Genomic DNA, 27,253 nt, shown 5'->3' on the forward strand with positions numbered 1-27,253 from the left:
AGGCCCCAGGGTGCTTGCCAGCCCAGGCCTTCTGACAAGGCTGGAAAGCAGGTTGGGAGGCTCAGAGAGTAGGGGCAGAGGTCCGTGGGCACTGGGAATGGCCAGCCCTTGGCTTTAGATGCCCAGCCAGGTTGTGATATTTTTCTTTGAAGGCTTCATCACCCTTGTCCTGCCCGTGACCCACAGTGAACCCTGCCGTCCAGCTTCCCGAAGACTCATCCATCAGACTTCTCTGGACCTTTCCCCCCGACCCCAGCTCCCAACTCGGTCCCTAACAGACCTGGGTCTCATTTCCCAGGGCTCCCTTTTCTATTTTCAAAGGAGATCCCAAACCCATCTGTTCAATAGAACCTAAGACTCATCCTCAGTTAGTGAGTTCAGTCAGTCAGTCATGTCCGACTCCTTGAAACCTCATGGACTGCAGCACACCAGGATTCCCTGTCCATCACCAACTCCTGGAGCTTGCTCAAACTCACGTCCATCAAGTTGGTGATGTCATCCAACCATCTCATCCTCTGTCATCCCTTTCTCCTCCTGCCTTCAGTCTTTGCTAGCATCAGAATCTTTTCAAATGAGTCAGTTCTTCCCATCAGGTGGCCAAAGTATCGGACTTTCAGCTTCAGCATCAGTCCTTCCAATGAATATTCAGATTGATTTCCTTTAGGATGGACTGGTTGGATCTCCTTGCAGTCCAAGGGACTCTCAAGAGTTTTCTCCAACACTACAGTTCAAAAACATCAATTCTTTGGTGCTCAGCTTTCTTTATAGTCCAACTCTCACATTCATATATGACTACTGGAAAACCATGTCTTTGACTAGATGGACCTTTGTTGGCAGAGTGATGTCTCTGCTTTTTAGTATGCTTTCTAGGTTGGTCAGAGCTTTTCTTCCAAGGAGTAAATGTCTTTTAATTTCATGACTGCACTCACCATCTGCAGTGATTTTGGAGCTCCCCAAAATAAAATCTCTCACTGTTTCCATTGTTTCCTCATCTATTTGCCATGAAGTGATGCACTGGATGCCATGATCTTAGTTTTCTGAATGCTGAGTTTTAAGCCTACATTTTCACTCTCAATAGTCTTCTCCAGCACCACAGTTCAAAAGCATCAATTCTTTGGTGCTCAGCCTTCTTTATGGTCCAACTGCCAGGAGATGTATGTGCAGAGGCTCAGCTCCAAGAAGGATGCCAGACGTGGGCATCTTCCCTGGAATTTGCGCTGAACCCAGAGCATTGCTCTCACTTTCTCTAGATCTATTTCCTCAGCCATGAAATGGGGTGGATAGGATGAGTGCCACTGGACTGAGGGGATCACACCAGATAATACCGCAGGAATCCTTGCTACCTGGCACTGCTCTCCTCTGCAGCCAAGGGCTCGCGCCCAGGTTTTGAGATTCTTTCCAGTAACACACATGATATATTTCTCCAACTCTTCAAAATTTACCTCCAAGGACTTCCCTGGTGGTCCAGTGTCTAAGACTCTGAGTTCCCAATGCAGGGACCCGTGTTTGATCCCTAGTCAGGGAACTAGATCCCACATGCCACAACTAAAGATCCTGCATGGTGCAACTGGATGCTTTTGAACTTCGGTGCTGGAAAAGACTCTTAAGAGTCACTTGGACTGCATGGAGATCCAACCAGTCAATGCTAAAGGAAATCAGTCCTGAATATTCATTGGAAGGACTGATGCTGAAGCTGAAGCTCCAATACTTTGGCCACCTGATGTGACGAGCTGACTCACTGGAAAAAACCCTGATGCTGGGAAAGATTGAAGGCAGGAGGAGAAGAGGAAGACAGAGGATGAGATGGTTGGATGGCATCACTAACTCAATGGACATGAGTTTGAGCAAACTCTGGGAGATGGTGAAGGACAGGGAAGGCTAGCATGCTGCAGTTCATGGGGTGGCAGAGTTGGGCACAACTTAGTGACTGAGCAACAAGGAGCAACAAAGATGGAAGACCCTACATGCTGCAGCTGAGGCCCAGCACAGACAAATACATGAATAAAACAAATACTAAAAAATTTACCTCCGCTTTGATTTGGGCCATAGATTGGGGTTCTTAGTTCCTTAAGGTGGCTGCTGGCCATTTATTCATTCCAGTTTCATCTTGTGAGCTGCCAGTTTCCCAGCCAGGCAAAGCACAGGAGCCCCTCTCCAGACCTGGCTGTCCCATCTACACGCCCAGGAGGCATACTCAGGAGGGGCGCTCCTTGGCCTGGGGAGGCATGTGGTATCCTCACATTTACCAGCTCCTCCGATGTGAGACCCTTTCCCCAGTGCCCCAGCGGAGGGGGCGGGCACAGTGTGGAGCCAGGGAGCCCGGACTCTCGAGCCGGCAGCCTGGCTCGCATCCTCGAGCTTCTGTGTGTTGACTGTGCAGCGCTGCCATGAAAAGAGCAGCATAGCCTCATCCCTCACCACCCTGGGTGAGATGCAGGGGACAGTGGTGTCTGCACCTGGAACCCAGCTAAGAGCAGCCACTCAGGAGTGCAGGGCTCTCTACGCTCTGCTCCTGACCTCAGAAACTTTCTGCGGTTACCATGGTTTCTCCAGCATCATGGAAATGCTATCACATGTGGAGATTTCCTGTTAGTCCCTCACAAGGGAGAACTTGCTTTGTCAATCTCTGTACCTCAGAAGACGACCAGCTGTCCTAACTAGAGTCAAGAAGTGAGCACAGCTCTATGCAGCCAGCAGTGAATCTCCTTAACCACATGGTGGTGAGTTCTTGGTCTGTATAATTTCATTCGGGCTTCCCTGGTGGCTCAGATGGTAAACAATCTGTCTGCAGTATATGAGACCCAATTCTTGGGTTGGGAAGATATGCTGGAGAAGAGAATGGCTACCACTCCAGTATTCTTGCCTGGAAAATTCCATGGACAGAAGAGGAGCCTGGCGGGCTACAGTCCACTGGGTGGCAAAGAGTCTACCAACACTTTCACTTTTCTTTATCTCCTTCATTTAATTTGGGGTGTGGGGGAAGTAATGCAGCTGACAAAAGGTTATCTATTAATATAGCTGTAAGAAACCGGAGTCCTTTAAAATTGACAGTAAAGGTCAATGGAAACCAACCAATAGGAAATGGGCAAATGATACAAATAGACAGTCTCACAATGCAAATCAGACTAGCCAACACACCTGTGAAAAAATGCTCAGAATTATGACAAGGGAATTGCAAACTAAAGTAACAATGAGATGCTGTTGTTTGGCTCTCAGAGTGGCTAAAATTTAAATGATTCCATTTTGTAAAAGAAACAATGTTACCCCCTGACACCCCCACCCCCTTACATGTGTAGGAGGCAGGGTTTCTCAGCTCTTCAGTAGTTGCAGCACACCGGCTCTACTTCCGGCACAGGCTTAGTTGCCCGGCAGCATGTGGAATCTTCCTGGACCAGAGACCAAACCCATGTCCCCTCCATTGGCAGGTGGGTTTTTAACCACTGGACCACCCCGGAAGTGCAGTTTTTCTTTTTATGAATCAAGCAGTTTATTAACCCAGTATCAATTGTTGCAATGTTTCTTTTTAAGCTTTTTTTTTTTTTTTTAATGTGGACTATTTTTATTTTCTTTTATTTGTTACAATATTGCTTTGGTTTTATGTTTTGTTTTTTTGGCCTGGAGGCTCCCTGACCAGGGATCCAACCCACACTGCCTGCATTGGAAAGCGAAGTCCCGGAGAAGGCAATGGCACCCCATTCCAGTACTCTTGCCTAGAAAATCCCATGGACGGAGGAGCCTGGTAGGCTGCAGTCCATGGGGTCGCTAAGAGTCGGACACGACGGCGCGACTTCACTTTCACTTTCATGCATTGGAGAAGGAAATGGCAACCCACTCCAGTGTTCTTGCCCGGAGAATCCCAGGGATGGGGGAGCCTGGTGGGCTGCTGTCTATGGGGTCGCACAGAGTCGGACACGACTGAAGCGGCCTAGCAGCAGCAGCAGCAGCAGCCACTGACAGCCAGGGAAGTCCCTATTGTAATGCTTCTTGTTTGCGGCTGCCACCTGGCTTCCCAGGTGGTGCTAGTGGTAAAGAACCCACCTGCCAAAGCAGGAGACGCAAGAGACCCTGGGTCAGAAGATTCCCTGGAGGAGGGCACGGCAACCCACTCCAGTATTCTTGTCTGGCGAATTCCATGGACAGAGAGGAACCTGGTGGGCTACACAGTTCATAGAGTCACAGAGAGTCAGACACAACTGAAGCCACTCTGCACTCACGCAAAGACACCTGTCTGGCTATTCTGTTCAGATCTCTCTGTCCTGGACGTGTCCATTTGCAGCTTCCGTCTTGGTCCTTTCCCACCATCTTCAGGCCCTCCAGGGCTAGGACCTGGCGAGACCCGCTCTCGGGGTTGAAGTGGTCAGGCAGCATTTCTCTAACACTCTCTAGCAACGTTGGTCATGGAACCACCTCAGCACCACCTGGGAAGTACAGGTGCCGTGCTGTGGAAGCAGCTCATGTGTAGAACCACAGGGAGTGAGCTCCTTATGCTTGGCCAGCCTGACAGCATCCACCTTTCAGCTTCCTGGACTTTGTGAGGAAGGCTGCCAGGGCTCTGATGAACTCTGGCTGGTTCACATCTTTTACGGTAACTCCAGGCATGTCCGTGCCTCTGCATGGCCACCCAGGGGAATGTGCTCATGGGCTCAGTAGTGACCCCATGGACCTTTGCGACCTCATTGACTTTTGGGATCCCATGGCCTGTAGCCCACCAGGCTCCTCTGTCCATGGGATTCTCCTGGCAAGAATACTGGAGTGAGTTGCCATTTCCTCCTCCAGAGGATCTTCCCCACCCAGGGATTGAACCTGAGTCTCCTGCATTGGCAGGGGGGGTTCTTCACTGAGTCACCAGGAAAGCCCGCCAGCAAGCAGAATGTGGAGGGGTAATTCTTTACTGTCCTTGGATTGTAGGCGATGTAGCAGCATCTCAGGCCCCAACCCACTAGGTAACAGTAGCACCCCCTGCTCTCCAGCTGTGATGACCACAGATGACATGGCCGAATGTCCAGGGGGCAAAACTGTCCCTCACTCCCACTTAGAAAACCACTTGCTATATAGGTAAACATTTATAGCCGCATGAGCTTTTATAAACAGATTTAATTTTAATCACTGTTTTACAGATAAGGAAACTGAAGCACAAAGAGGCCAGCTGAGGTCCCAAGATTCCAGGAGGAGTCCGATTTCACAGCTCAGTTTCTTGCCTGAAATGCAGCCATGCTGCTCAGCTCCATTCTTGAGGTTTGACTGGTTCAATATACCAGCACTTTAAGTTCATGTTTCCAGGCAAGAACCATGGATCAGAGAAGAAGACCCGAGGCCTGTGGTTTCTGGCTGGCTTGGCTCCCTGAGATAATAGTGCTGGGCAGCCAGTGTGGAAAGCAGTGGTCAGTGGATGCCTGACCTCTGAACAGGGTTGACTTACCACTTACAAAGAAAGGCCTGGGGGGCTGTACCATTGAGGGAGAAGGTGGGGGAGCTGGGCTGGGAGTGGGTACATGAGGAGGGTAGTGATGACTGGACTGTTGATTCTCATTCCCCTCCCTTCTGGCTTCTGGGCACCCGACTGCCTCCTCACTTCTCCTTCCCACTCTGGCTTCTCCCCAAAGCCAGCTGCGTGGGTGAGGGCCTCACCCCGAGTGGCAGGGGGAGGCAGGGTGCATGTTCATGCAATGCCTCGTGACTTCCTCAGCCTCTGGCTGGGTCACACAGGCTGAATTTCACATGTGCTTGTCAGTTTGGGGCCCTAGACCCTGAGCTCAGTCAAAGCAGGGCCTGTGTACTTCCCATATCTTTGGGAGCCTGGTGCAGTGAGCATCAAGATTGCATGTATGCAGAAATTCCCTGGCAGTCCAGTGGTTAGGACACTGAGCTTTCACTGCAAGGGGCATGGGTTTGATCCCTGAATAGGGAGCTAAGATCCTGCATGCCGGCATGCAGTCAGAAAAATAAACAACTTGTTGTGTTCAGCTGCTTTGGTTGTGTCCGACTCTTTGTAACCCTTTGGACTGTAGCTTGCCAGGCTCCTCTGTCCTTGGAATTCTCCAGGCAGGAAAACTGGAGTGGGTTGCCATTTCTTCCTCCAGGGGATCTTCCTGACTCAGGGATTGAACCTAAGTCTCCTGCATCAGTAGGCAGATTCTTTACTGCTGAGTCACTGGGGAAGCTTGCCACCTCTTTCTTAAAAAAAAAAAAAAAGATACCCATGGAAAGATAGTACATCAAAAAAAAAAAAAAAGATTGGGTGAGTGCAGGATGAGGGGAGAGGGAAAGAGGGGCAACTGCTTAAGCGCTGAGCAGCTCCAGGGACAACCAAGCCCAGCCCAGGCGAGCTGAGGTGTTCAGCCCTGTTCCCGGGTACCAGGTTCTGGCCTCTCCCTGGGGCTGTGAACAAACCAGAGCTGTATGAACTCAACAGAGCTCTTGATTACCTCTCCAGGGAGGAGCGAGGAGCTGCTTAAAGAACTCAAGGCATGATTCTTTCAGTAATTCAAGCTTAGCTTTTTAAATAGGAACTTCTCAGAGCTGCTTCTAGAAACATTTCCTGGTCATGTCCCCTCCTCTTGCCCCTGCAGGAGCCCTGCTGCTAGGAACTTGTAAGTTGAGCGAGCAGGTGACCTGATGTGCTGGGCTGGGAGGCAGCTACAAACCTCTCGCTTTCTGGCCAGAAGCGTCACCACCTCTTTGCTGAGGCTCCAGGTAGAGCCTATCAAGGTGTCCTTTGAACCACACTGTGTTCTTGGCACCATGAAAGCTTCATCTCATACACACACACACATACCCACCTGCTTCCTGAGGGCAGGTATGCAGACCTTAAGATCTTTGTGGGGAAATCAGGTGTCTGACTCACATGGAGAAGTCAACTCACCAATTAGAGGGGATGCTGGCTGTGACCTGGCACAACCCAGGGCTTATTCTAATAAGTTGGAGATTCTCAACCCTGCTCATATTAGACTAATGCTTGTTGCTCAGTAGTAAAGAATCTGCCTGCCAAGGCAAGAGACTCGGGTTCGATCCCTGAATCAGGAAGCTCCCCTAGAGAAGGAAATGGCAACCCACTCCAGTATTCTTGCCTGGGAAATCCCATGGACAGAGGAACTTGGTGGGCTACAGTCCACAGGGTTGCAAAGAGTCAGACATGACCGAGCACACACACATGTGGGGTATGCAGGATCTTAGTTCCCCAACCAGGGAATGAACCCGTGGCCCCTGCAGTGGAAGCGTATCATCCTGACCACAGTATCATCAGGGAAATCCCAGGTGAGTCCTGTTTCTGCCAGCTTTCCCCTGGTGCCAGTGCAGGACACACAGGCTGAGTCTGGTTATCATGTGTCTGGAGGGAGTAGCGTGGTCACTTTTCTCAGACAAGGCCTCCCCTCCCAGCCCAGCCATCGCTCCTTCCCACCGGCTTCTGCTCCCCTGGCCTCAGGAATAGAAGCTGGTTGTGGACGGGGGACACTGCAGGGACTGGCTGGGGTCAGAGGGGGAGGCTGCCAAGGCTGAGCTCTCCTTCCACACCCTCTGCCAAAAAAACAGGAAGAGGAATCTGAGCTGTGACTGTGCTGAGTAGTTCCAGTTGTGGGCTCTCAAATCACAACACAGAAACCATAAACCAAAGAGCCAAGAACAAAACCAAAAGCCTGAAGTCTTTTCTATGTTTCTCCTCCCAATGGCTGGTTCCAGCGATGTTTATTACTCAGCCTGAGTTGGAATAACATTAGACAAAAATAGAAACAGCCTCTGGTTCTACAAAGCCTGGGTCCAAGTCCTTTGACTTTTCTGTCCATGCCAGGGCCCCATGCTGCTGGTACCAGAGGTCAAGGGAGGCCCGGATGGGGCAGAGCCTATAGAGAGACACAGGCCTCAGTGCTGGATTGAGAGCAGAGCTAGGGAAAGACAGCCAGGCAACTCACTCCAACAGTGCAGCCCGGCTGGGGATTCAGGGTTTCAGGTGGGGGTGAGCTGCTGGGGCCCCGGAGAGGCCTGCCCCAGGCGCAGGGCTGATCTGGGGTGCGAAGCCACATGCCCCAGGCATAGAAAGTGGGTAGCAAGAGGTCTCTACCATCCTGTGCTTGGTCCAGAGAGAGCACCTCAGGAGTGACTCTTACGGAACTCTGTCCCCAGCGGCTGGTGCAGCCAGCAGAAGCAGGCCAAGGGGCAGCAGTGTTCTGCCCGTTTTGAGCTCCCAGGAAGCCTGCCTGCAGTCACTGGCTGCTCACAGCACTGAGACCTCACCTCCCTACCCTAGGGGTGTCCGGGGGTTCCACCTCCGAGGCATCCTGCAACACAGGGGGAGGTCCGGCCACTTTGAGCCGGGGTTAGGGGGTCTGGGGGGGTATCTGGTAAGGACTTCATTCACATCCTGAGATGGGAAGAGGTGAGGATGAGCGACTCATCCATTTCCCAGGTGATCTCAGTCCAGCTCAAAGGCCAGCTGCTCTTTGGACCCCCAAAGTCACTGCCAGGCCCTGCGCCATCACTGTGAACGGCCCAGGACTCTGGTCTCCCGGTTCTCTCCTGTGACGGGCGGGCTGGTGCGCAGGGGGCACTATCTTAGTGGCTGCTTGAGCTCGAAGAGGCCGGTCCCACCCTTGACGACCTTCCCGACCACGAGGCAGGCTGATGGGGACCTCAGTTCGTCATGGGATCCTGGGAGACACAAGAGTGCTTGTAAGGTATAGCTGGGGGTGATGGGAGGGGAAGAGACAGGTGTTGGGGGCACTCAGCAAGAGGCTTGGTGGTTAGGGCACCTCCAGAGCCACGAGGGTGGTCCTGAAGCTTGGGGCCTGGTGGGAACAAGGCCACATTGCTTCTGCATTTTGAAGAGAGGAAGACCCTCCCCTCTCCTCCAAAAGGCAGAGGTAGCCTTCCAGTCTGGTGCCCACCCACCAGCGCTTCCTGTACCGACAGCCCAAGCTCTCCCCAACGTGCGAGGCTGTGGAAGGGTGCCTGAGGGATGAGCCTTGTCTGCCCAGAACAGATTCAGGCAGGGGTGGGGAAGGCCAAGGACGTGCCCACGACTGACCCATGAGGGTGGCCTGCTTCAGAAACTGGAAGCTGGTCTCAAACGTCATCTGCTGCAGTGGCGAGGAGTTTGACCGGATCCCAAAGCGGTTCAGTGGCTTGTAAACACCCTCGAAGCACATGTAGTCAGCCACCAGCGAGAGGTGGCGGGGGTCAACGGTGATGCCTGTCACAGGGGTGGCAAGAGCAGGATGGGGGTTCAGTAGTGAAGAGGCGATGGGGAGAGGGGGGAGCAGCGTCACCTAACTCCAGGGCTCCCCCCGACCCGGCTCCATTACCTACTCACTCAGCTCTCTGACCCGACCTCAGTGGGCAGCCCTGTGTCCCCGGGCATCACAACTGCCTCTAGCAGCATGGGGAGCAGCCCTGCAGGACATGAGCCGCTACAGCACTGCGTGCCTTTGGGAACTGAAATCCTGAAGGCGAGGCGAGGAAGAGACTCTCCCTCTTCCCTCTGAGGCCAAGATCAGAAACACGTGGCGGGTGGGGAGGCCCTGGGGACGGGACTGACAGGACCGACACACAGAGACCCTTCTTCATGGGGCCTGAGGGTCCCGTGGGCTCCACCCTCGCTGCACCCATATTTCAGCTCCTTGACGATCTAGACCGGCACCCGGGGCCTCCTGCCTGCCACCCGCATCCCCTCTCACCGTATACGGCAAACACGTCCTTGATCTCCTTTTCAATCACGCGCAGTGCGGCCTCGATGCCGTATGTGCTGGCCATGGCATGGATGTCATTGGAATAGAGACGGCGCAGATCTAGGACCTGGGGGAGGCGGGAGAGGATGTTGTGGAGGGCCTTGCCTTCTGCTCCCTCCCGAGGACATGTCCCACCCCAGGGCCTCGCTGCCGCCTTGGCTGCAGCTGATGACAAAGTGGGTGTGAGGTGGCCCAGGACTAGCCTAAGGAATGGTGTGGGCGGAGCGGCTGACAGCATGCTGGCTGGGCCCAGGGTCTCTCTCACCATCAGCCAGGGCCGGGAGATGATTCGCTATCCACTTTCAGAGTCAGGAACAAAGGTGTTTGTTTATGTAACAGAGAGACCTGGCTCTGCTGGTAGGTGAGGCAAGTTCCCTGGCAGAGATTCGATTTCCTTCGCCGGGCATGGGGTCTGCCAGGCCTCTCCAGGGACCTGAAGCTCCAATTCAGCCATCCCGGGGCGGGGCTCACAGTGGCTGTGTGCTAGGGCATGTCACCCCCACAGGAGACAGCAGAGACCCCGGCGGGTCACCTGGCCTTGTTAAGACAAATCCCACAGGCATGACTCGAGTGTGCCCTTTCAGTGGCTGACGCTGGGGAGGCCTGAGCCCTTCCAGCTCTGTCCTCTGGGGAAGCAGCTGGTGAAAGGCTCTGGGCAGAGGTGGGGCGTGTGCAGGGCAGTGCTGTGGGAGGATGTGTGTGAGGCTGGAGGACCCTGCCAGCTTACTGCAGACGAGGGAAGAGTGGGCTGGTCCCAGCAACTCTGGAATGCAGTGGGGAAGACTTGTGCCTGGGGATTGAGAGCATCTCAGAAGGTTCTGGGAGATGAAGTGAACTGGGGAGCAGCAACAGAGAGCTCAGAGGAAAGGATGGGTGTGCTTGGGAAGCAGGGGGAACAGGATACATAGGACTTTGCTGGGTGGGGCCCAGGTCCCCCTTCATCAGATAAACCAAGCAGCTCCCCAGCCAGCACTCAGTATAACTATTTCTTACAAGTCTATGTTCGGAGGTTTCGATTTCCAAGAAAAGAAACTACATGCAAATTAATTTGGGAAACTCTGGGTTCAGTAAAGTTAAGCAAGTTTCGTTCTGCGAATCTTAACCAGGCTCATGTGCACTGGAGATCCCCAAGAGGTGGCCTAGGCTGCAGACTTGGTTTGGGAACCGTGGGTTAGAAGCGTGAATAGCCCAGGAAAGGCCAGGACAGAGCGGCTGGAGCCTGAGCTGGTGTGAGGACCCATCAGCATGCGACCTTGAGGAGACACGCACCTCGGCGTACTTGAACAGCTCCGGGAGGTTGATGCCTTCTGTGTTTAAGACAAGCTCCTTCTCATTCTTACTGTTGGTGGTCTCATTCAGGAGGCACCTTGTGATACCCTTGGTTGCATAGATGACGGCTCCTTGGGCCAAGGACGCTACCAGGGAGCTCATGTCAAAGTTGACTTTCATGAGAGGGAGCTTCAGCGTCACCTGCAAGAGGAAGGGGAGCTGAGCCAGGAGACAGGGCTGCCCCAGCCCCACACCACTCAGGGTCCCTGAGAGACCCCTCCAAGCCCCACTGGGGCAAGCCAGGCGGTGGACTTGGCACGTGAACGTGGGCTGACTTAATGACCACACTGCAGCCATGTCCGGTCCCACAGACTGAGGTGAAAACAGCAGAGCGCCATCCATTTTCACAGATGTCATTGGTGAAACTCACCTCCACTCAACATGAGCTCCACTCAACATCACCCTTGATATCCTTTCAATGACCACAAAGTGTAACACACATCCCTCTGTACGTGCACTTCTGGTCAATGACTCATATCTGTGCTACCATTTACGAATCACTGAACTGGATCAAAGGAAAGGACTAAAGCCAGTGTATGTGTAGACGTCTAGGCATCCAGACCAGTGAGCCTTCCAGGGACACTGCAATCCTCCATTTTCACAGATGTCATTGGTGAAACTCACCTCCACTCAACATGAGCTCCACTCAACATCACCCTTGATATCCTTTCAATGACCACAAAGTGTAACACACATCCCTCTGTACGTGTACTTCTGGTCAATGACTCATATCTGTGCTACCATTTACGAATCACTGAACTGGATCAAAGGAAAGGACTAAAGCCAGTGTATGTGTAGACGTCTAGGCATCCAGACCAGTGAGCCTTCCAGGGACACTGCAATCCTGGAAGTGGTACCAGGCAGAAAGGTGGTGTGAGGAACACAGTGTCTGCCGGCCTCTGTGATGTGCATCAACACACGGGTTGTACTGAGGCCTGAAGTTCCCACATGAAAGTACCTTCAGGGCCTGATGCCTCAAACCCCTACAGGCTGTTACTGGAAAGTCAGAGTGAGCGGGCCCAAGAGGGGGCTGTGATCTGGGGTTGGTGACCCCCTCACAGGTACTGACCTGGCACCACAGGCTGCCGTGTGTGTCATACTGGTAGTCCTCTATGAACGGATGGCACTCGCGCACCGCCTGTGCCCGGCGCTCCACCGCCTCGGCCCCCTGGGGCTCCCGGCTTCGGGCGCGCTTCTGTGGCTGCGTCAGGGGGGCACCGGGGAGCGAGCTCTCCTCGGGGGCCCAGCCGCCTTCCTCCTGCTCCTGCTGAACGCCTTCTTTGAGGCCGGTCCCTTCCTCCTGAATGTCCTCTTCCTCCTTCTCCTCTTCCTCCTTCTCCTCCTCCTCCTCGCTGTCATAGTCGACCTGGCAGGGTTGGAATGCAGGCCACGTCACTTGGGCCCGACCAGCAACCTGAACTTGACCTTGCAGAACAAGTGCCACCCCCCACCCCCAGAAGAGCTCTCATCTGCTGGCTGACCCCAGCCCCACCGGCTCTATCGGCCTGGCCTCTGCCCTCTGTTTGCCCCCTGGGGACACCAGCCCCTCAGTCCCAGGGCCCCCTCCTCGGAGCTGTGTGCCCCACCTCTAGCTCTCTCACCTGGGAGCCCTACTGGCCCCTCCATACCAGCAGCAATCGTGGTGGTAAAGGACTGAAAGAGGGAAGGGGAAGGACTCATTTTCTGTAAAGACAGAAGGTGGCCTGACTTTCCCTCCCGAAGGCCTTGGGGTCCCCCAATTTGATTCAGGTACAGGGACAGCCAGTCCTTAAGGGCAGCCCTGGGCCGGCTCCTGTCTATTCGTCACCCCACGAACACCACCTTCTCCATCGAATGGTTGTGTTTGGCAGACTGGTTTTGCTTCAAGGTTCCCCATGGTTCCAGCATGATGCAGAGGCATGTCCTTACACACCCAGGGAGGGCAGCCCTCAGGTGTGACAGAGGTGTCACCTCGGCCAAAGGCCCCTCACCTCCTCCTCTTGTTTTTCCTTGCGTTTGGCATCTGAGGCGTCAGCATCTCCCTCCTCAGCTTCAGCGTCCACAATGTGCCCCTCCTCTTCCTCGTCGCCCTCCTGCTCTCCCTGGGGTTCCAGGAAAAGGAAGAGAAAGATGAGCTCCAATACCACGTGCCTGGTGAAGCCATCTATCCATGCACCATACTGGTCACCCATCCACCCGCCTGTCTCCTTACTTAGCCACCCAGCCACTCACCTGCCTCTCACCCACCTATTCATCACACAGTACCTACCACCTTCCCAATTCCATCTACATCCCTTCCACCCACCTACCCACCCCTGGATTCCATACTTCCTTCTCTTCAGCCTAAATCTTTACACATACCACTCATAAAACCTTGTATTAAGAAAAAAAAAAAAAAAAAAGTACCAAGGCTTTCCAAGTCATTAAAAGAAGATGGTGCTAATATTGTTCCAAGTATTTATGCTTTGGGTGGAGATGAAAAGAATTACCTTGGCATTTCAGAAACTAAATATTTATTCATTTTTCCTGACCCTGGCACCTAGTTCTTTATGATCTCCTCCTGGGTGAATTAAGACTGGGCAGCCTTCCAAAGACATTCCAATTGGTAGACTCCAGGGCAGGAGACCTGGAATTCTGTCTAGGCCAGATCCTCATTTTAGGGATGAGGAGACAAACCCAGAGAGAGGAGGTGTCATAGCTGAAATCACGGAGCTGGAAAAGGATGGGACCAGTCTTCATTGCACCCCCGTCCAAGCAGAGAACAGCCAACTGTTGGCCCAGACAAGACCCAGGGAGTTGGCTCCACACTGCCTCTGCATCTCTGGGCAGATGTATATATGTATGTCTTAGTCGTTCAGTTGTGTCCGACTCTTTGCAACCCCATGGACTGTAGCCTGCCAGACTCTTCTGTCCATGGAATTTTACAGGCAAGAATACTGGAGTGGGTTGCCATTCCCTTCTCCAAGGGATCTTCCTGACCCAGATAAGGTATCATCATTTCTGGATTATTTTGCCTCCAATGGCTTCCCTCTGGCTCCTTCCTTTTCCATCACTGAAGCCCAACTTCCCTGCTTCAGAATGCCTCTCTGGTCCCTGCCCAGTACTCTGTGAGTCTCAGTTTATCTGGCCTAGGTAAGCCAAAGCCAGAGCCAGTGAAAACAGATAAAAAAACTTCCAAAAGTCTAGTAGGTATCATTACTTTGAGTCTATCCTCAGGATAAAAAAAAATTACCTACAGAGGAGAGGGGGCCCTGAGAGCAGACAGACGGATGAGCTGGGGCCCGCACCCAGGGCGAGGCAGGCCGCCCTGGGTGGCTGCCAGTGGCAGGTCCCTGTCGTGGCCCTCCACACCCAAGAAGGAAACACTGCTTCTCGGCTCTCAGAGCAGCAGATAAATCCTCAGGTAAGGGACTGCCCTGGTGGTCCAGTGGTTAAGACTGACTCCATGCTCCCAACGCAGGGTGCACAGGTTCAATCCCTGGTCAGGGAACTAAGACCCCACATGCTATGTGGCCACACACACACACACACACACACACAAGCCAAGGTAAGCAGAGAGAGGGGCCAACCCTAGGAAGGAGTGCAAGGAGCACTGAAAACAGTCACAGAGCCATCCCAGGAGAGCAGACTCAGTGAGTCACCACCCTAAGGGGGCCCCAGCCTTGGACCTCCCTGTCATGGTCCCCAAGGGGCCCCCAGGGGACTTGCTCACCCGATTCCTCTCTGACTCGCCAGCATTGTCTAGATCCCGCTGGGTGGCTCTCCGCGTGTTCACATTTCTGAAAGCTGATGCTTTGCTGTTCTTCTTCCTGATGGCTTCCATCAGAATTTTAAAGAATCTAAAATTAGAAGAAAGCCCCGCAGCCCCGTTCAGTACCAGCATCTCCACTCTTCCTTCACTGCGGGGATAAGGTGCTCTAAGGACTTCGCCCACTTGAGGTGACGCTGGGGACTGATTCAGGAGACAGAGACCTTGCCTCTCCAGTCGGCTCATTTCTTTCCCCTCTTGCTATTTTTGGGCTGAGGGGGCACATACGGTGCATCAGAAAGGCAGGGCTGAAAGTGTGCTCCACCATTCGCAGGGGGCACAGCCTGGATCACCACCAATGGTCTCCTGGGCCATTCCCAGGGGGCATGGCCTCAATCACCACCGATGATCTCCTGAACTTTACTTCTCTTGTCTGGAAAGTGTGGGTGTCATGCAATCTTGCTTTAGGGATCAGAAACACCCCCACGTCCACCAAAATCTGTCATGGGGCCTGGCAGGCTGGCTGCTTAATAAGTGACAGTTGTTGGTGCTGTGTGGGGCCAGCTAACCAGTACAGCAGGGCCTTCAGTAGGAGGGGCACCCAGGCTGGGGCCAGGGCTGCCCCCAGCCCACCTACCGCATCTCCAGGAAGTGCTTGGGGCTGACAACTTCTATCTCCTTGGTGTGGGAGCCCTGACAATTTGATGAGAGAGCTAAGATGTGGAAGAGCTTATCAGAGTCTCCAAGGCAGTGATAACGTACTTTGTGGGAGTAAAGCACGTCGACAGACTGTGGTGGTGGTTGTTTAGTTGCTCAGTCCTGCCCAACTCATTTGAGACCCCATGGACTGTAGCGCATCAGGCTCCTCTGTCCATAGCCAGGCAAGAATACTGGAGTGGGTTGCCATTTCCTTCACCAGAGGATCTTCCCGACCCATGGGTTTGATTGGCAGCTAAAGTCTTTACCATTGAGCCAGCAGGGAAGCCCATCGACAGGTTAGAACCAAAGGAAGTTAAAAGGACTAACGCGAGGCAGAAAGAGCCCAGCAGGCCTTCCCCGGCCCCTCTTCCTGGGTTATCTATTCGTCGCCCACCTTGTCTCCTGTCCCTTGCTCCTGTCTTCATATATCCTCTTGCTGGTCTTCTGAGTCAGGCTATAACAGCACACCAAATGGACTGCTTTTAATTATACAAACTATCAGTTCCTCATCTGCCCAGCCAGCCAGCCTGTGTTCTCTGAGCATCTGTGAGGTGCCTGCCACGTGCCAGCCCAGGGGGCAAAGCCAGGATGAAACGACAGGCACTCAGCACCTTAACTGGAGGAGTGAGCCGGTCACGTGTTTACTATTTTGTTCAGTAAAAGCAACAGACTGCTACTCTCCCTCCCAATTTCCAACCCCCCCCCCCACCCAAGTTTTTAAAGCTGTACATGGTTTTGGCTGAGGTTTCTGCCTTTGGAAGGCTCCTTACCCACTGATCCAGGAAAAAGCCTGGTCAACAGGCAGGAGGAACAGGAACAAGAGGGCCAGATAGGGAGATGCCCAGCTTGACTTTAGAAAGATATAAAATCAACTGGGAAGAGAGGGAGGAAGAGATGCTTCTGAAAGGACAGGTTCAGGTCTCTGCTCTGCCAGAGTCTAGACAGAGACAGACGAGGGCCTTGACCTCATCTGCAACTGTGGGGACCACTCCTGCCACACGCCCAGAGTCAGGGTGCAGTCAGTCACCACAGGCCCACAGTGATCACTCTGTGAAGGTCATGCCATCTGTCAGAATGTGACAACTGAGGTGGAGCCGGACGGGGGCAGCAGCGGAGAAACCTCCCTCCCACATGAATTAATTACCAAAGGGAACATGACTCTTGGCTGTTTCCGAAGGTGCCTGCCAACAGCTCCACCACCTGCCATGTGCAGGGTCAGTCTCACAGAAGCCAACCTGGTGTGACACAGCTGGGGACCGGAGGTCGGAACGCACCTCCTGCCTCTGAGCTCAGTATTCTTCCCACCTCACAGCCCCAGCCTGCCTTCTGAATCATTTCCACACACACCCAAAGGGATGGGTGCCAGGAGGAATATTTAGGAGAGCTTCATGGCTTATTTGTCTCCATTAGGGAAGCACCTCATGTGTTTCTATCTTTTTTCTCTCCCATTTATGGAAAAAGAGTCTCATGAGGGAATCCCCGGCAGTCCAGTAGTTGAGACTCCATGCTTCCACTGCAGGGGCTGCGGGTTCGATCCCTGCAGTTGGGGAACTAAGATCCTATAAGCCACGCAGTGCAGTCAAGAAAGTAAAGTTTCATGATTCAAAAGAAGGGAAGAAAGGGAGGGGAAAAGGGAAGAGAGACAGAAAAGAGGTGGAGAGAGATGAGAAAGGGGAGAAGGAGAAAGAAAAAAGAAAAAGCTTCTGGGGGTGTGGTCACCCTTCTGAAGGCACATTCCCATCCCCACATGGTCTGCATGGGGCCTGCACAGCGCAGGCCTGGCAAAGGCAGCCCAACCACTCACCCCCTGATGCTGCTCTCTCGCTTGAACCCTGCCTGCCCAAGCCACAGAGTAGCTTCACCAAGGGCGAGGGCCCATAGCTTTATCACAGCTCTTTAAGTACTCTAGCCAAATGCCAAGTAGGAGCTGACTAAGGAGCCGACTAATTTCACCACTGAGAAGAGAAGTCAGGGTTCTCCCTAACAAGAAGAAATTTTTAAACAGTGATGGATTTTCAATCCCCCAAGTGAATATAAAGAGAAAGAACTCTGGGCACAGCATGGTGCACACCTCATGCGACTTTCCTGCCTACACCTGAGATGCATGGAAATAGGGCCGATCGGCCCGCTCTCGGTAATTCTCAAGAGGCCACATGATCCTAATTCCCGTTTCTCAGACAAGGGCTGCCTGGCCAGCACAAACACGTGGCACGCAGGGAGAGGTGTTCCTCCCAGTTAATTATTGAGCTGGCGTCCGGTCTCCTGCGACATGACCCAGCACCCCGAGAGCACTCCTGACAGAATGAGCCTCCTCCACCCTGGCGAGGGGTGACGCACATGCTCCCCAGAGCCCGGCCGGCTCCCCCATCCAAAGGGCTGAGCTCACATCCAAGGTCATCTAAACAACCCTGGCCGTCCTATACGCCACCTGCTTAGTGGGGCCAGGCTGCAGCCAGCCCAGGTCTTCAGGTGAGAGGGAAGAAGAGGGCCTGGGCAAGACAGTCGCTCCCTCCTGGCCACACTACCCCAGGACTGCCCTGCAAGTGGGCGGCACTCAGCAAATATTTGTGGAATCACTGTGTGGATGGACATCCTGCCTCCACCCTGCCCTTGGTTCTTTGATTCAGAGTAGCATTGGAAGACCTGAGGGCTGTTCCAGACTGAAGACAGGGGCCAGGGGTCCGTGGCCAAATCCTGTTAACATGTCTAGTTGAGCCTCAACGGGCTTTTACAAAGATATGAATTAGCTGTAAATGCTTACAAATTAGAGACTAATTTATAAAAGTAAAAGCAAACAAGGGCTTCCCAAGTGGCACTAGTGGTAAAGAATCCACCTGCAATGCAGGAGACATAATGAGTCGTGAGTTCGATCCCTGGGTTGGGAAGATCCCCTGGAGGAGGGCATGGCAACCCACTCCAGTATTCTTGCCTGGAGAATCCCCACGGACAGAGGATCCTGGTGGGCTACAGTCCATAGCGTCGCCAAGAGTCAGACATGACTGAAACGACTGAGCAAGCACACACACACACACACACACAAAAAACAACCAAAGACAGGAAAAAAGAGAGAGGTAGTTTTGTTATTACTTTTTTTGAATCAGAAGGTCTGGCCACCCTGGCCCACATTCCTGCCCTCTCGAGGCAGATGACATGCTCTCCAGCTGGCCAGGGGCTCCCAAATGCCTCACCGGCCTTCTTACCTGCCGACCCCGCAGCCATTTGAGTCTGCGCTCCACCATCCAGGGTCGGGTGGCAAGTCAGCAGTGCTTTATTGGCTCTTGTTGGCTTGCACCAGCCCTGATATGAAACCCCTTCCAAATCCTGGGCACTCAGCACTGTAGCCCATGCTACAGTGTCTAACAGTGTCTAACAGTGACTTGAACTTGAGAGAAAAATGGATGCTCAATCTCCCTACCAGAAAGGAACCAGATCTTTTCCATAAAAAGGTGGAGGTAGAACCTCCCTGGTGGGTCAGTGGTAAAGAATCTGCCTGCCAAGACAGGAGACGTGGTTTGATCCCTGATCCAGGAAGATACCATATGTCTCGGAGCAACTAAGCCCATGTGCCACAACTACTGAGAGCCTGTGCTCTAGAGTCTAGGAGCCACAACAACTGAGCCCACGCACTGTAGCTACTGAAGCCCGAGTGCCCTGGAGCCCATGCTCCAAAACAAGAGAAGCCACCGCAGTAAGAAGCCTCTGCACTACATCTAGAGAGTAACCCCCATTTGGGGCAACTAGACAAAAGGCCGCACCATGACAAGACCCAGCACAGCCAAAATAAATACATAAAATTATTTTAAAAAGCTGGAGGTTAATCCCAATTATAGAGCTAAGTTTAAGAGCAGCATGTTGTTAGCACAGGGCTCCTTCCTGACAGAATATAAACGTATTAAGAACCACGTCATGTCAGAAATGAACACCACATGCTGGTCTGACATCACAGCACCATCCCTCTGATAAAGTTCTGTTCTCTTTATGGTCCATGTACTCCTATACCTTAAATCCTCCAAATATGAGTAGATGAAACTCATGGGCCAGAGAGTAGGAGGCAGGCAGGGCAATGGAGTCACACCCACAAGCCAGATGAGGCTGCAGGACCTCCTGTTTTCCTAAACACTTCCCTTGAGCGAATCATCTGGGAAAGAGCCCTCAGGCCCTGGGAGTTCTCTGGCCAGGAGCCCTCGAGGTCGATGACAAAGTCATACAATAAGAATGTGCCAAAGTCAAATGGCCTGAGTCCTGACCTGGTTTCCATGAAGTGTAAGATGTCCTCGGGCCTCGTGCACTTCTCCTGCTGGTAGTACGCATGTGGCAGGAACTGAAACCGCAGCTGGTATACCCGGAACTTGTTCTGTTTCTCCCCTATACAGAAGGACTCCTGGACATCAATTTTCTCCAACACCTAGAATCAGACAGACAGGACCCGGTGTGCCCCATGCCTGGGACTGAGCATTATAAGTGGGAACACTGAGTTTGCAGGCACAGGGGCTGGGACCATGAGCCAAAGTTTAAAATGAGCGCTACTAATGTAGATCCCTCTCAGGGTAGGGAGAGGGACCCCCGCCCTGTAGGTCACACCTCCTGAGAAGGGCCTGAGGCTGCAGGGGGAGGGCTCCAGTAGGGCTGGTAAGTTAATCAAGAAAGTATCTTTATTTGTAAGGCACATAAGAGTGCTGCAGAACCAGTGGTTACTTTTAAAGCTTCCTGACCCACCCCTGCTCAGCACTTGGCAGAGGAAGCCTGCCTCTCTCACTGGTGAAGTCTGAGCCCAGAGTCAGAAGAGCTGACAAAGGCCCTTCTTCCTGGATGGGAGGATGGATGGAGGAGACACAGGAAAACGCCTGCAGCCGGTTCTGAGGGAGATCATTACCTCCCCGAGACACACTCTGGTGAGTTGCTTCTTCAGGCTTTTCACTTTCTTCAGTGCTTTCTTGGTATTGAACACAGGTACACTCATCATCGGCGTCTTGATGTTGGAACTGGCCACCATGAGGATCTCCCGCAACCTGTCATGGAACAAGGGCACATCTGAGCCAAAGCAGCACCTGGAGTCTCTGTTTTGCAAAGTCTTTCTCATTAACATGCTGGAGTTCTTTCAGGATCTGCAAGGGACCTTAGGATCTTGAGGAGGAAATAAGCTGATCAGGGTGTCCCTGCTCTGGCCCTGTATGTGACAGCAAGGGACTCTGCAGTCAGCTTCCTCCACTGAAGCATGGGCTCCTCAAGGACAGGGCTGTGTCTTCTTGCTCCCTGTCACCTATGCCTCACTTACAGTGCTTACTAAGGGCTTACCGAACAAACGAGAGACTCAAGGAAGGGAACCAGTGTCTGCAGCGCTCCTACTAGGCACAAGGACCACAGCCAGGCCTCAGCCACGGCTCAGTGGCTGCGGCCCCTGCCCTCCTCCTCCCCACAAACCCCAAGGCTGAGAAAGCTGAGGAGCCTGAGTCACTCAGCTAGAAAGCGGCCAGGCCGGGCAGGTGAGCGTGATCTCTGTTCTCTCCTCTCACCCAGCAGCCATCATCCTGCAGGGTGCACACTTTGACCTGAAAAGCCAGGGTCCCTCTGGATTCTGTTCTAGGTGAGTGGTACCCCCAGAGCCAGGCAACCAGAGGGCCTGACCCCGGGAGCCTGCAGTTTCACAAGCATTCCAGGAAACTGGGATCCAGGAGTTGGTGGAGAGCTAAATGGAGATGCTGAGAAGCCTGGGCATGGATCCAAGTGCAGAAACCAGTTGGGCTCCGGAAATTCCAACCATGACCCCCGCTTTGATGACCCTGTCTCTTTCACAAACACATACTCTCAAAACTTCATATACACACCCACCCACACTCTCATATTCATACTCACACACACCCTCACCCACACACTCATACATTCATACATACATTCACATTCATACACACTCACACACACATTCATACACACACACTCTCACTCATACACACACACACACACACTTTCACACTCTAATGAAATCCCCTCCTTCCCAGGAGCAGGCTTGGACAGACCCTGCCTGTGTACCCTTGAAGCCCACCTCGGAATGCCCAGGGTGACGTTCATCTCGCCTCTGCCGGCAAAGTGGAAGGTGTTGAGCGTCATCTGTGTGGAGGGCTCCCCGATGCTCTGGGCGGCCAGCAGGCCCACGGCCTCACCCGGGTCGCATAGAGAGCGCTGCCACTTGAGCTGCAGCAGAGTCCTCAAACTGGAAACAGGGTGGGGGGACATCAGGGGTCAGAGACACAGACACCACCTGCCTGTCACGAGCTGACGACAGACCCTGTGAGCAGGGTGCATGCACCTGATGCCTCGTCCTCCTTCTGGGCTTGTTTTACCAGGCAAATGGTCCTTCTAAGCCTTCAGTTCCTGCCAATGACCCTGAAATGTCCTAAATGACGCAGCACAAAGCCCAGCTGGGTGGCTGAAGCGCTGGGTGTCCACGTTCAGACTGCTCACGTCTACCCAGAGAATGTCATGGAACCTGTGAACTCACTGTTCACATTTCCCTTGGCTAATTCTTTATTCCCCACTGGCTATGACAGCTTGGAGAGGGCTGAAACCTCCCTCTGTAGAAACTAGGGAGAGGTTCACGGAACAAGCAAGGGGATCTGGTCGGGGAGGCGGGAATAGGGCACTTATCTTCTTAATTAGTGCAAGTGGCTATGGGCCACTTTGGAAGTATGCGTGCTATATGATTTTGTAACCTTTGTAACTTACTAATAACCCTTTTTCCTATTTTTAGAACAGCTACAGAAACACTGTGTGACCCCAGCACACAGGACAAGGAATTGACTCAGTAAATCAAGACTAAATGGACCTTATGTGTGAGTACAGAGGAAAGTAATAAAACTACATTTCTACGCAAGTTCTTTTTATTAATAAAAATCAGACTTTTCGCTAACCTGATATGTATTCTCTCCCAACTACTTCAAACCAGTGAGGTTTGAGTGCATATCAGTATTCCTGACAGAAAAAACCTTCGAATACGTTGGGGTTGCCCCCAGAGCTTGGGGCTTGCTAACAGAGCCTCTGTGAGAGTCATGGCAGCACACTTGCCTCCCCATCTCGGCCCACCGAACCCAAGTGATGCTCCCGGGGGCTAAGCCTGCGCCACTCCTGATGCAGCACAGTTGGAGGGAGGACCCACGTGGTCCTTCTGAAAGTAAATGGCAGCATCCTGAGCGGCAGGGAGGAAGGTGAAAGGGAATCAGGGCCTTGCTCTTTCAGGGAAAACCCAGCTGGCAGCTAAACCACAACCTGCTGTGATATAGTACTCCATCTTCATACCTCTGAGGCCTGGCTGGAGCAATCAGTTTAAGGCGTAAAAAGTGACAGCTGTCCCTCCACTCCAGGTCCTCCACCCAAGAATCTGTCTTTGCTCCTCCCCCTGTCGCAGTCCCACTCCCTGGACCCTCAGACTCCCTGTGTATCTGGCAGGGTTTCATCAGGTGCAGGACATGCAGCCAAGCTAGAGCAGGTGATCTCAGGCCTCCAGCTCTGCAGGCCAGGCTAAGAGAATTGAGAGGGAAGGACCCCCTGATGACTGCTCTGAGACCAATGCCCCAGCAGACATTCCTTGGGGGTACATATCACCTTTCAATTCACTCTGCCTCAGTGCTAGTCCATGCCTGGCTTCCCACTTGTCTTGGTAAGTCACTAGTCACTAAGTCGTATCTGACTCTTTGCAACCCCATGGACTGTAGCCTCCCAGGCTCTTCTGTTCAAGGAATTTTCCAGGCAAGAATACTGGAGTCAGCTGCCATTTCCTTTTCCAGGGGATCTTCCTGATCCAGGGGTCGAATCTGTGTCTAATGCATTGGCAGGCAGGTTCTTTACCACTGCATCACCTGGGAATGGGAAGCCCAAACTCTACTTCAAATGCAGTCAAAGACAGCAATGATCAAGGAACTGTTCATTAATTCCTTAACATTCTACTTTTAATCACGATAGTTATTTATATTAGCTTTGAGCAACAATATCACATTACGCCATATTAAATTTACAGCTGACAAAAGTTTTATTTTTCATATTAATTAATTTCTTTTCCTTGTTTTATTTTTCTGTGAACAAGTCCAAGCTGGGGACTCCATGTGGTCCTTCCTCCTCGAAGCTTTGAAACTCGAAGCTCAAAGGGTCAGTGGAATCATCAGACCCAGCCCCTTACAAAAGGCTAAGATGTGGTGTCAAAGGGCAAAGGATGACCTGTGCCAGGTCCCAGGGTTGGCAGCTGCTGACCAGATTCCCTGCCTCTCACTGAGCCATGCCTACCATCCCACACTCAAAAGAACGGTCACTATGTTGAGTCTCCTTCCCCACAGAGCAGTCTCCTCCATCTTGGCTCAGGTGGGGGACGCACTCCTGCCTAAGCTCTCATCTGTCCCGCAGCCCTCAGGGCTTGCAAGGTGCCCTCTGTTTCACTTCCCTTCCTCCTACTGGAGTCTCAGACCCAGGAGGCTGCCGGAGTGGGCAGGGAAGGGCCTGAGAGAAGCAGAGTCTCCCTCTGCAGGTGCAAAAGGTCAATGTTATTACCTGTCGAGAGAAAGCCCCGATTTCTCGTAACTCCGCTCTGCCTGAGCTGCCCACTCGCAGCTGTAGTCGTCCATCTTCTTTTCAAATGTTTCTGACACAGATGCGAAGTAGATGTCTGGGCGCCAGACAGACAGACTGGGGTCGGGACAAGGAGCCGCCTTCTTCTGGTACTTCCTCCGGCTTTGTTCGTCTAACTCAGCCCACATCCTCAGCATCTGGAAGGAAGGACAGGACTCAGCTATGTGGGACAACACCAGGAATGGGCTTTTCTTCCTGGGGTGTCCAGTAGGATGAGGAGGATCAAAGGCCCTTGCTTCAAATGACAGCATGGGAAAGAGACAGAAATCTGACAGCACAGGAAAGTCATCTTGACATTGGAAGGACAGAGAACCGAATCCATCCCAGGGCGCACTGCGTGACCACGACTCTAGGAGCCATTCATTGTGGCCCTTCAAGCACAAGCAGGGCGACCATATAAGCTACTCTCCAAACTGCAATTCTTGTAGAATAAAATGCAACATTATTAATAATCATCCTGGGATGAGAGGCAAACCAGGGCTGTCTCAGGCCCATGAGGACACAGTCACCATGAGTCAGGTGATTGTGCTGATCCCTGTCTGTCCCCTGTCCAGGCTTTCACATGCCCGATGCCCTGAAGCTGTCCCATAGCAACCGCTTCAAAGTGTTCCCCTGCCTCCTGGCTCAGCTATGCTTAGAAGGTGGGAGATGGCAGAAGAAGAGGGGAAAGAGGGAGGAGAGGAAGGCTGGACATCCAGTCCCGACCCTAAGGGGTCTCTGAGCCCCAGTCTCTCAACTGAGGGCTCCTGTCACGTGGTCTCTGCCCACGGCCACCTTCTCCACTCCTGATGACTGTTCACGTCCTCGGGGAGGCTGGGGAACCCAACTTACCAGCCCTAGTTAGCTGCCTGGAACCCTGTCCACACCTTAGTAAAGATGCATGCATGCGTGCTCAGTCGCTTCAGTCATGTCTGACTCTTTGTGACCCTATGGGGTATAGCCTTCCAGGCTCCTCTGTCCATTGGGATTCTCCAGGCAAGAATACTGGAGTGGGTTGCCATGCCTTCCTCCAGGGGATATTCCTGACTCAGGGATTGAACCTGAGTCTCCTGCACTACAGGTGGATACTTTACCTCTAAGCCACTGGGGAGGCCTCTTTGTACAGATTTCCCCTCCTTAAAATGATATTTGAGTGCCATTTTTCCTGGCCAACAGTGAATGAAGCTAGATTTCATGGCTGGACCTTCCACCAGGAAAACAACCCCTCATCCCCTCAACCCCACTGATCCCCCACCTCCTCCAGCATCACCTGGTAAGTCTCGGGGCTGCGGCCGTTCTGGTTTGTGCCCTCAAGGTTCAAGGCTTTCACAGCTGCCTGAATTTTCTGGGAGTAATTCAAGAAGGCGCCTTTCCTCAGGAGGGTGTTGGAATGCTTGCTGTGCCATTTTTTGATGGCTCTGAAATGACGGAGAGCTTTCTGGGGATCCGCTCTGGATAAAACTTCATGGAGATGCTTCGTTTTCATTATTACCTAGACAAACAGACCACACAAGCAAGAAAGAAGAGGTGAGGGTGTAACACAAAGGCCATGGCACACAACTCACAAAAGCTCACAGGAGGTGGCCCATGTGGAGCCCTCACGATGCCCCTTGGGGGGCTGAGTACCTGCTGCTAACCAGGGGCTCACTCGGTGCCAACCAGAGTCGGGAGCTGGCAGTCTCAGGAGCTGAGGTCATGGGGCAGAAACCTTGACACTCAGAGTCCTTCCAGAACATGGGTATTTCTGGGAAGAAAGGAGGAGGGGACAGGCACCAGGGTGGAAAGGAGCTGGCCCTTAACTTTCAATCTGACCACCTGCTCATGACCTTGAACAGGCCATGTCAGTTTCAGTTTCCCAATCTGCAAAACCTGGGGGACTGCTCAGCCAATGCTGATGATCCCTCTTGGGCCAGTAAGGCATGGAATGAAAACCATGGGCTTGTGAGTCAGAGGGCCTGGGTGTAGACATGAGCCCTGCTCCTCACCAGCTCGTCACTTAAACTCTCATACTCGGTTGTCTTGGCTGTAAAATGGGCAGAGGGGTCCCTGTGTGCCCAGGCAGCAGTGAGGAGGCAGGCAGACAGCAGCCACAGTGCACTCGAGTTTAGGACCGTAAATGCCCCCAACAGTGCAGGTGTTCGAAGCATCTGCCATGTCAGGCGTTCCAGGGCGTTGCTTGGTGCTTTTAAATTCTCCCTCCTCTAGTTTTCAGCGGTCACTCTGATTGGGTGGCAAAGCTCAGGGTGGGAGGTCCACCACACAGGCCCTACCCCACCACCCCCAGGCTCCGGAAGGCGGCACACTACCTCATAGTTGCTGGTGAGGAAGGGGAACTGCTTAGGCTGCAGGAACTGTGTCTTGGGGATGTCCAGGCCGTCCTCCCCGTACAGGAACTGCACCACGCTGCCATCACTGTCACGGACTGTCAGGTCGTATTGGACAACCAGCCCCTCCAGGTGTTTGATGATGCACCTGTACAGAGACCCTCGGCTCAGTGCCTCCTGGAGCAGCATTTGACAGGGCAGGTGGAAGGCAGAGGCAGAAAGGTGGACTGCTGTTCTACAGCCAAGCAAGCCCCGGGACAGGCTGGCTCCCGTGCCCCTGTGCGACCCTCGCTCCAACCTCCAGCCGTGGCTGCCTGCCCTGCCCAGGGAAAGGGCACAGCTGCTGACACCTGGGCCCTTCCTGTAAACCTCTGAGTTCACGCTAGACCAATCCTCTAGAACTGGCTATTTTCTGTCTCAGAACACCCATGGATTACTTTTCAGAAGTTTTTTTTTTCCCCCAAAGGGATCTTAAGCGAATTGGCAATGAAAATGTGAAAAAGAGACAGAGCTTGAGTGGACCCAGGACGCTGAGCCACCTGAAGGTGGCAGGGCAGGTGCTTTTTACCTCTGGAGGTATCCGGAACGGCTGGTCTTCACAGCAGTGTCCACCAGACCCTCTCGGCCGGCCATGCAGTGGAAGAAGAACTCCTGTGGGAGGAGCGGGAAGGCCCAGGGGCGGCACAGTGAGGACAGCTGCTTCCTGGAGGGCGGCTCGGGCCCATGTCCCCAGCAGCTCCGATGGCTCTGATGATGCCAGGGACATCTGCGCTCCCCTGGGGTGACCTCTGTCTTATCCTGCCCGAGAGCAGAGGGACAAGTGGAGGACCAGGGCCAGTTCTCATGCTCAGGAGGCCATCCTCAGC

General features: G+C 53.1%; 1 protein-coding gene across 1 annotated transcript in view; it reads right to left on the reverse strand.

Moving 5' to 3' along the window:
• Window positions 1-5,072: 5,072 nt before the first annotated feature.
• Window positions 5,073-27,253, reverse strand: part of POLR1A (RNA polymerase I subunit A) — an 87,183-nt gene continuing 65,002 nt past the window's right edge. The window contains exons 21-34 of the mRNA XM_070379433.1: window positions 26,956-27,038; window positions 26,370-26,535; window positions 25,334-25,555; window positions 24,007-24,221; window positions 21,515-21,682; window positions 20,348-20,483; window positions 19,722-19,879; window positions 14,740-14,866; window positions 13,019-13,129; window positions 12,118-12,414; window positions 10,989-11,189; window positions 9,669-9,786; window positions 9,020-9,184; window positions 5,073-8,643 (exon numbers count right to left, since the gene is read on the reverse strand). Coding sequence (XP_070235534.1) covers window positions 8,543-8,643; window positions 9,020-9,184; window positions 9,669-9,786; window positions 10,989-11,189; window positions 12,118-12,414; window positions 13,019-13,129; window positions 14,740-14,866; window positions 19,722-19,879; window positions 20,348-20,483; window positions 21,515-21,682; window positions 24,007-24,221; window positions 25,334-25,555; window positions 26,370-26,535; window positions 26,956-27,038 — 2,268 coding nt within the window. The 3' untranslated portion in view covers window positions 5,073-8,542. The remainder of the gene's footprint in view (window positions 8,644-9,019; window positions 9,185-9,668; window positions 9,787-10,988; window positions 11,190-12,117; window positions 12,415-13,018; window positions 13,130-14,739; window positions 14,867-19,721; window positions 19,880-20,347; window positions 20,484-21,514; window positions 21,683-24,006; window positions 24,222-25,333; window positions 25,556-26,369; window positions 26,536-26,955; window positions 27,039-27,253) is intronic.

Source organism: Bos mutus, chromosome 11 (assembly GCF_027580195.1).
Source record: "Bos mutus isolate GX-2022 chromosome 11, NWIPB_WYAK_1.1, whole genome shotgun sequence".
NCBI classification, from domain to species: Eukaryota; Metazoa; Chordata; class Mammalia; order Artiodactyla; family Bovidae; genus Bos; species Bos mutus.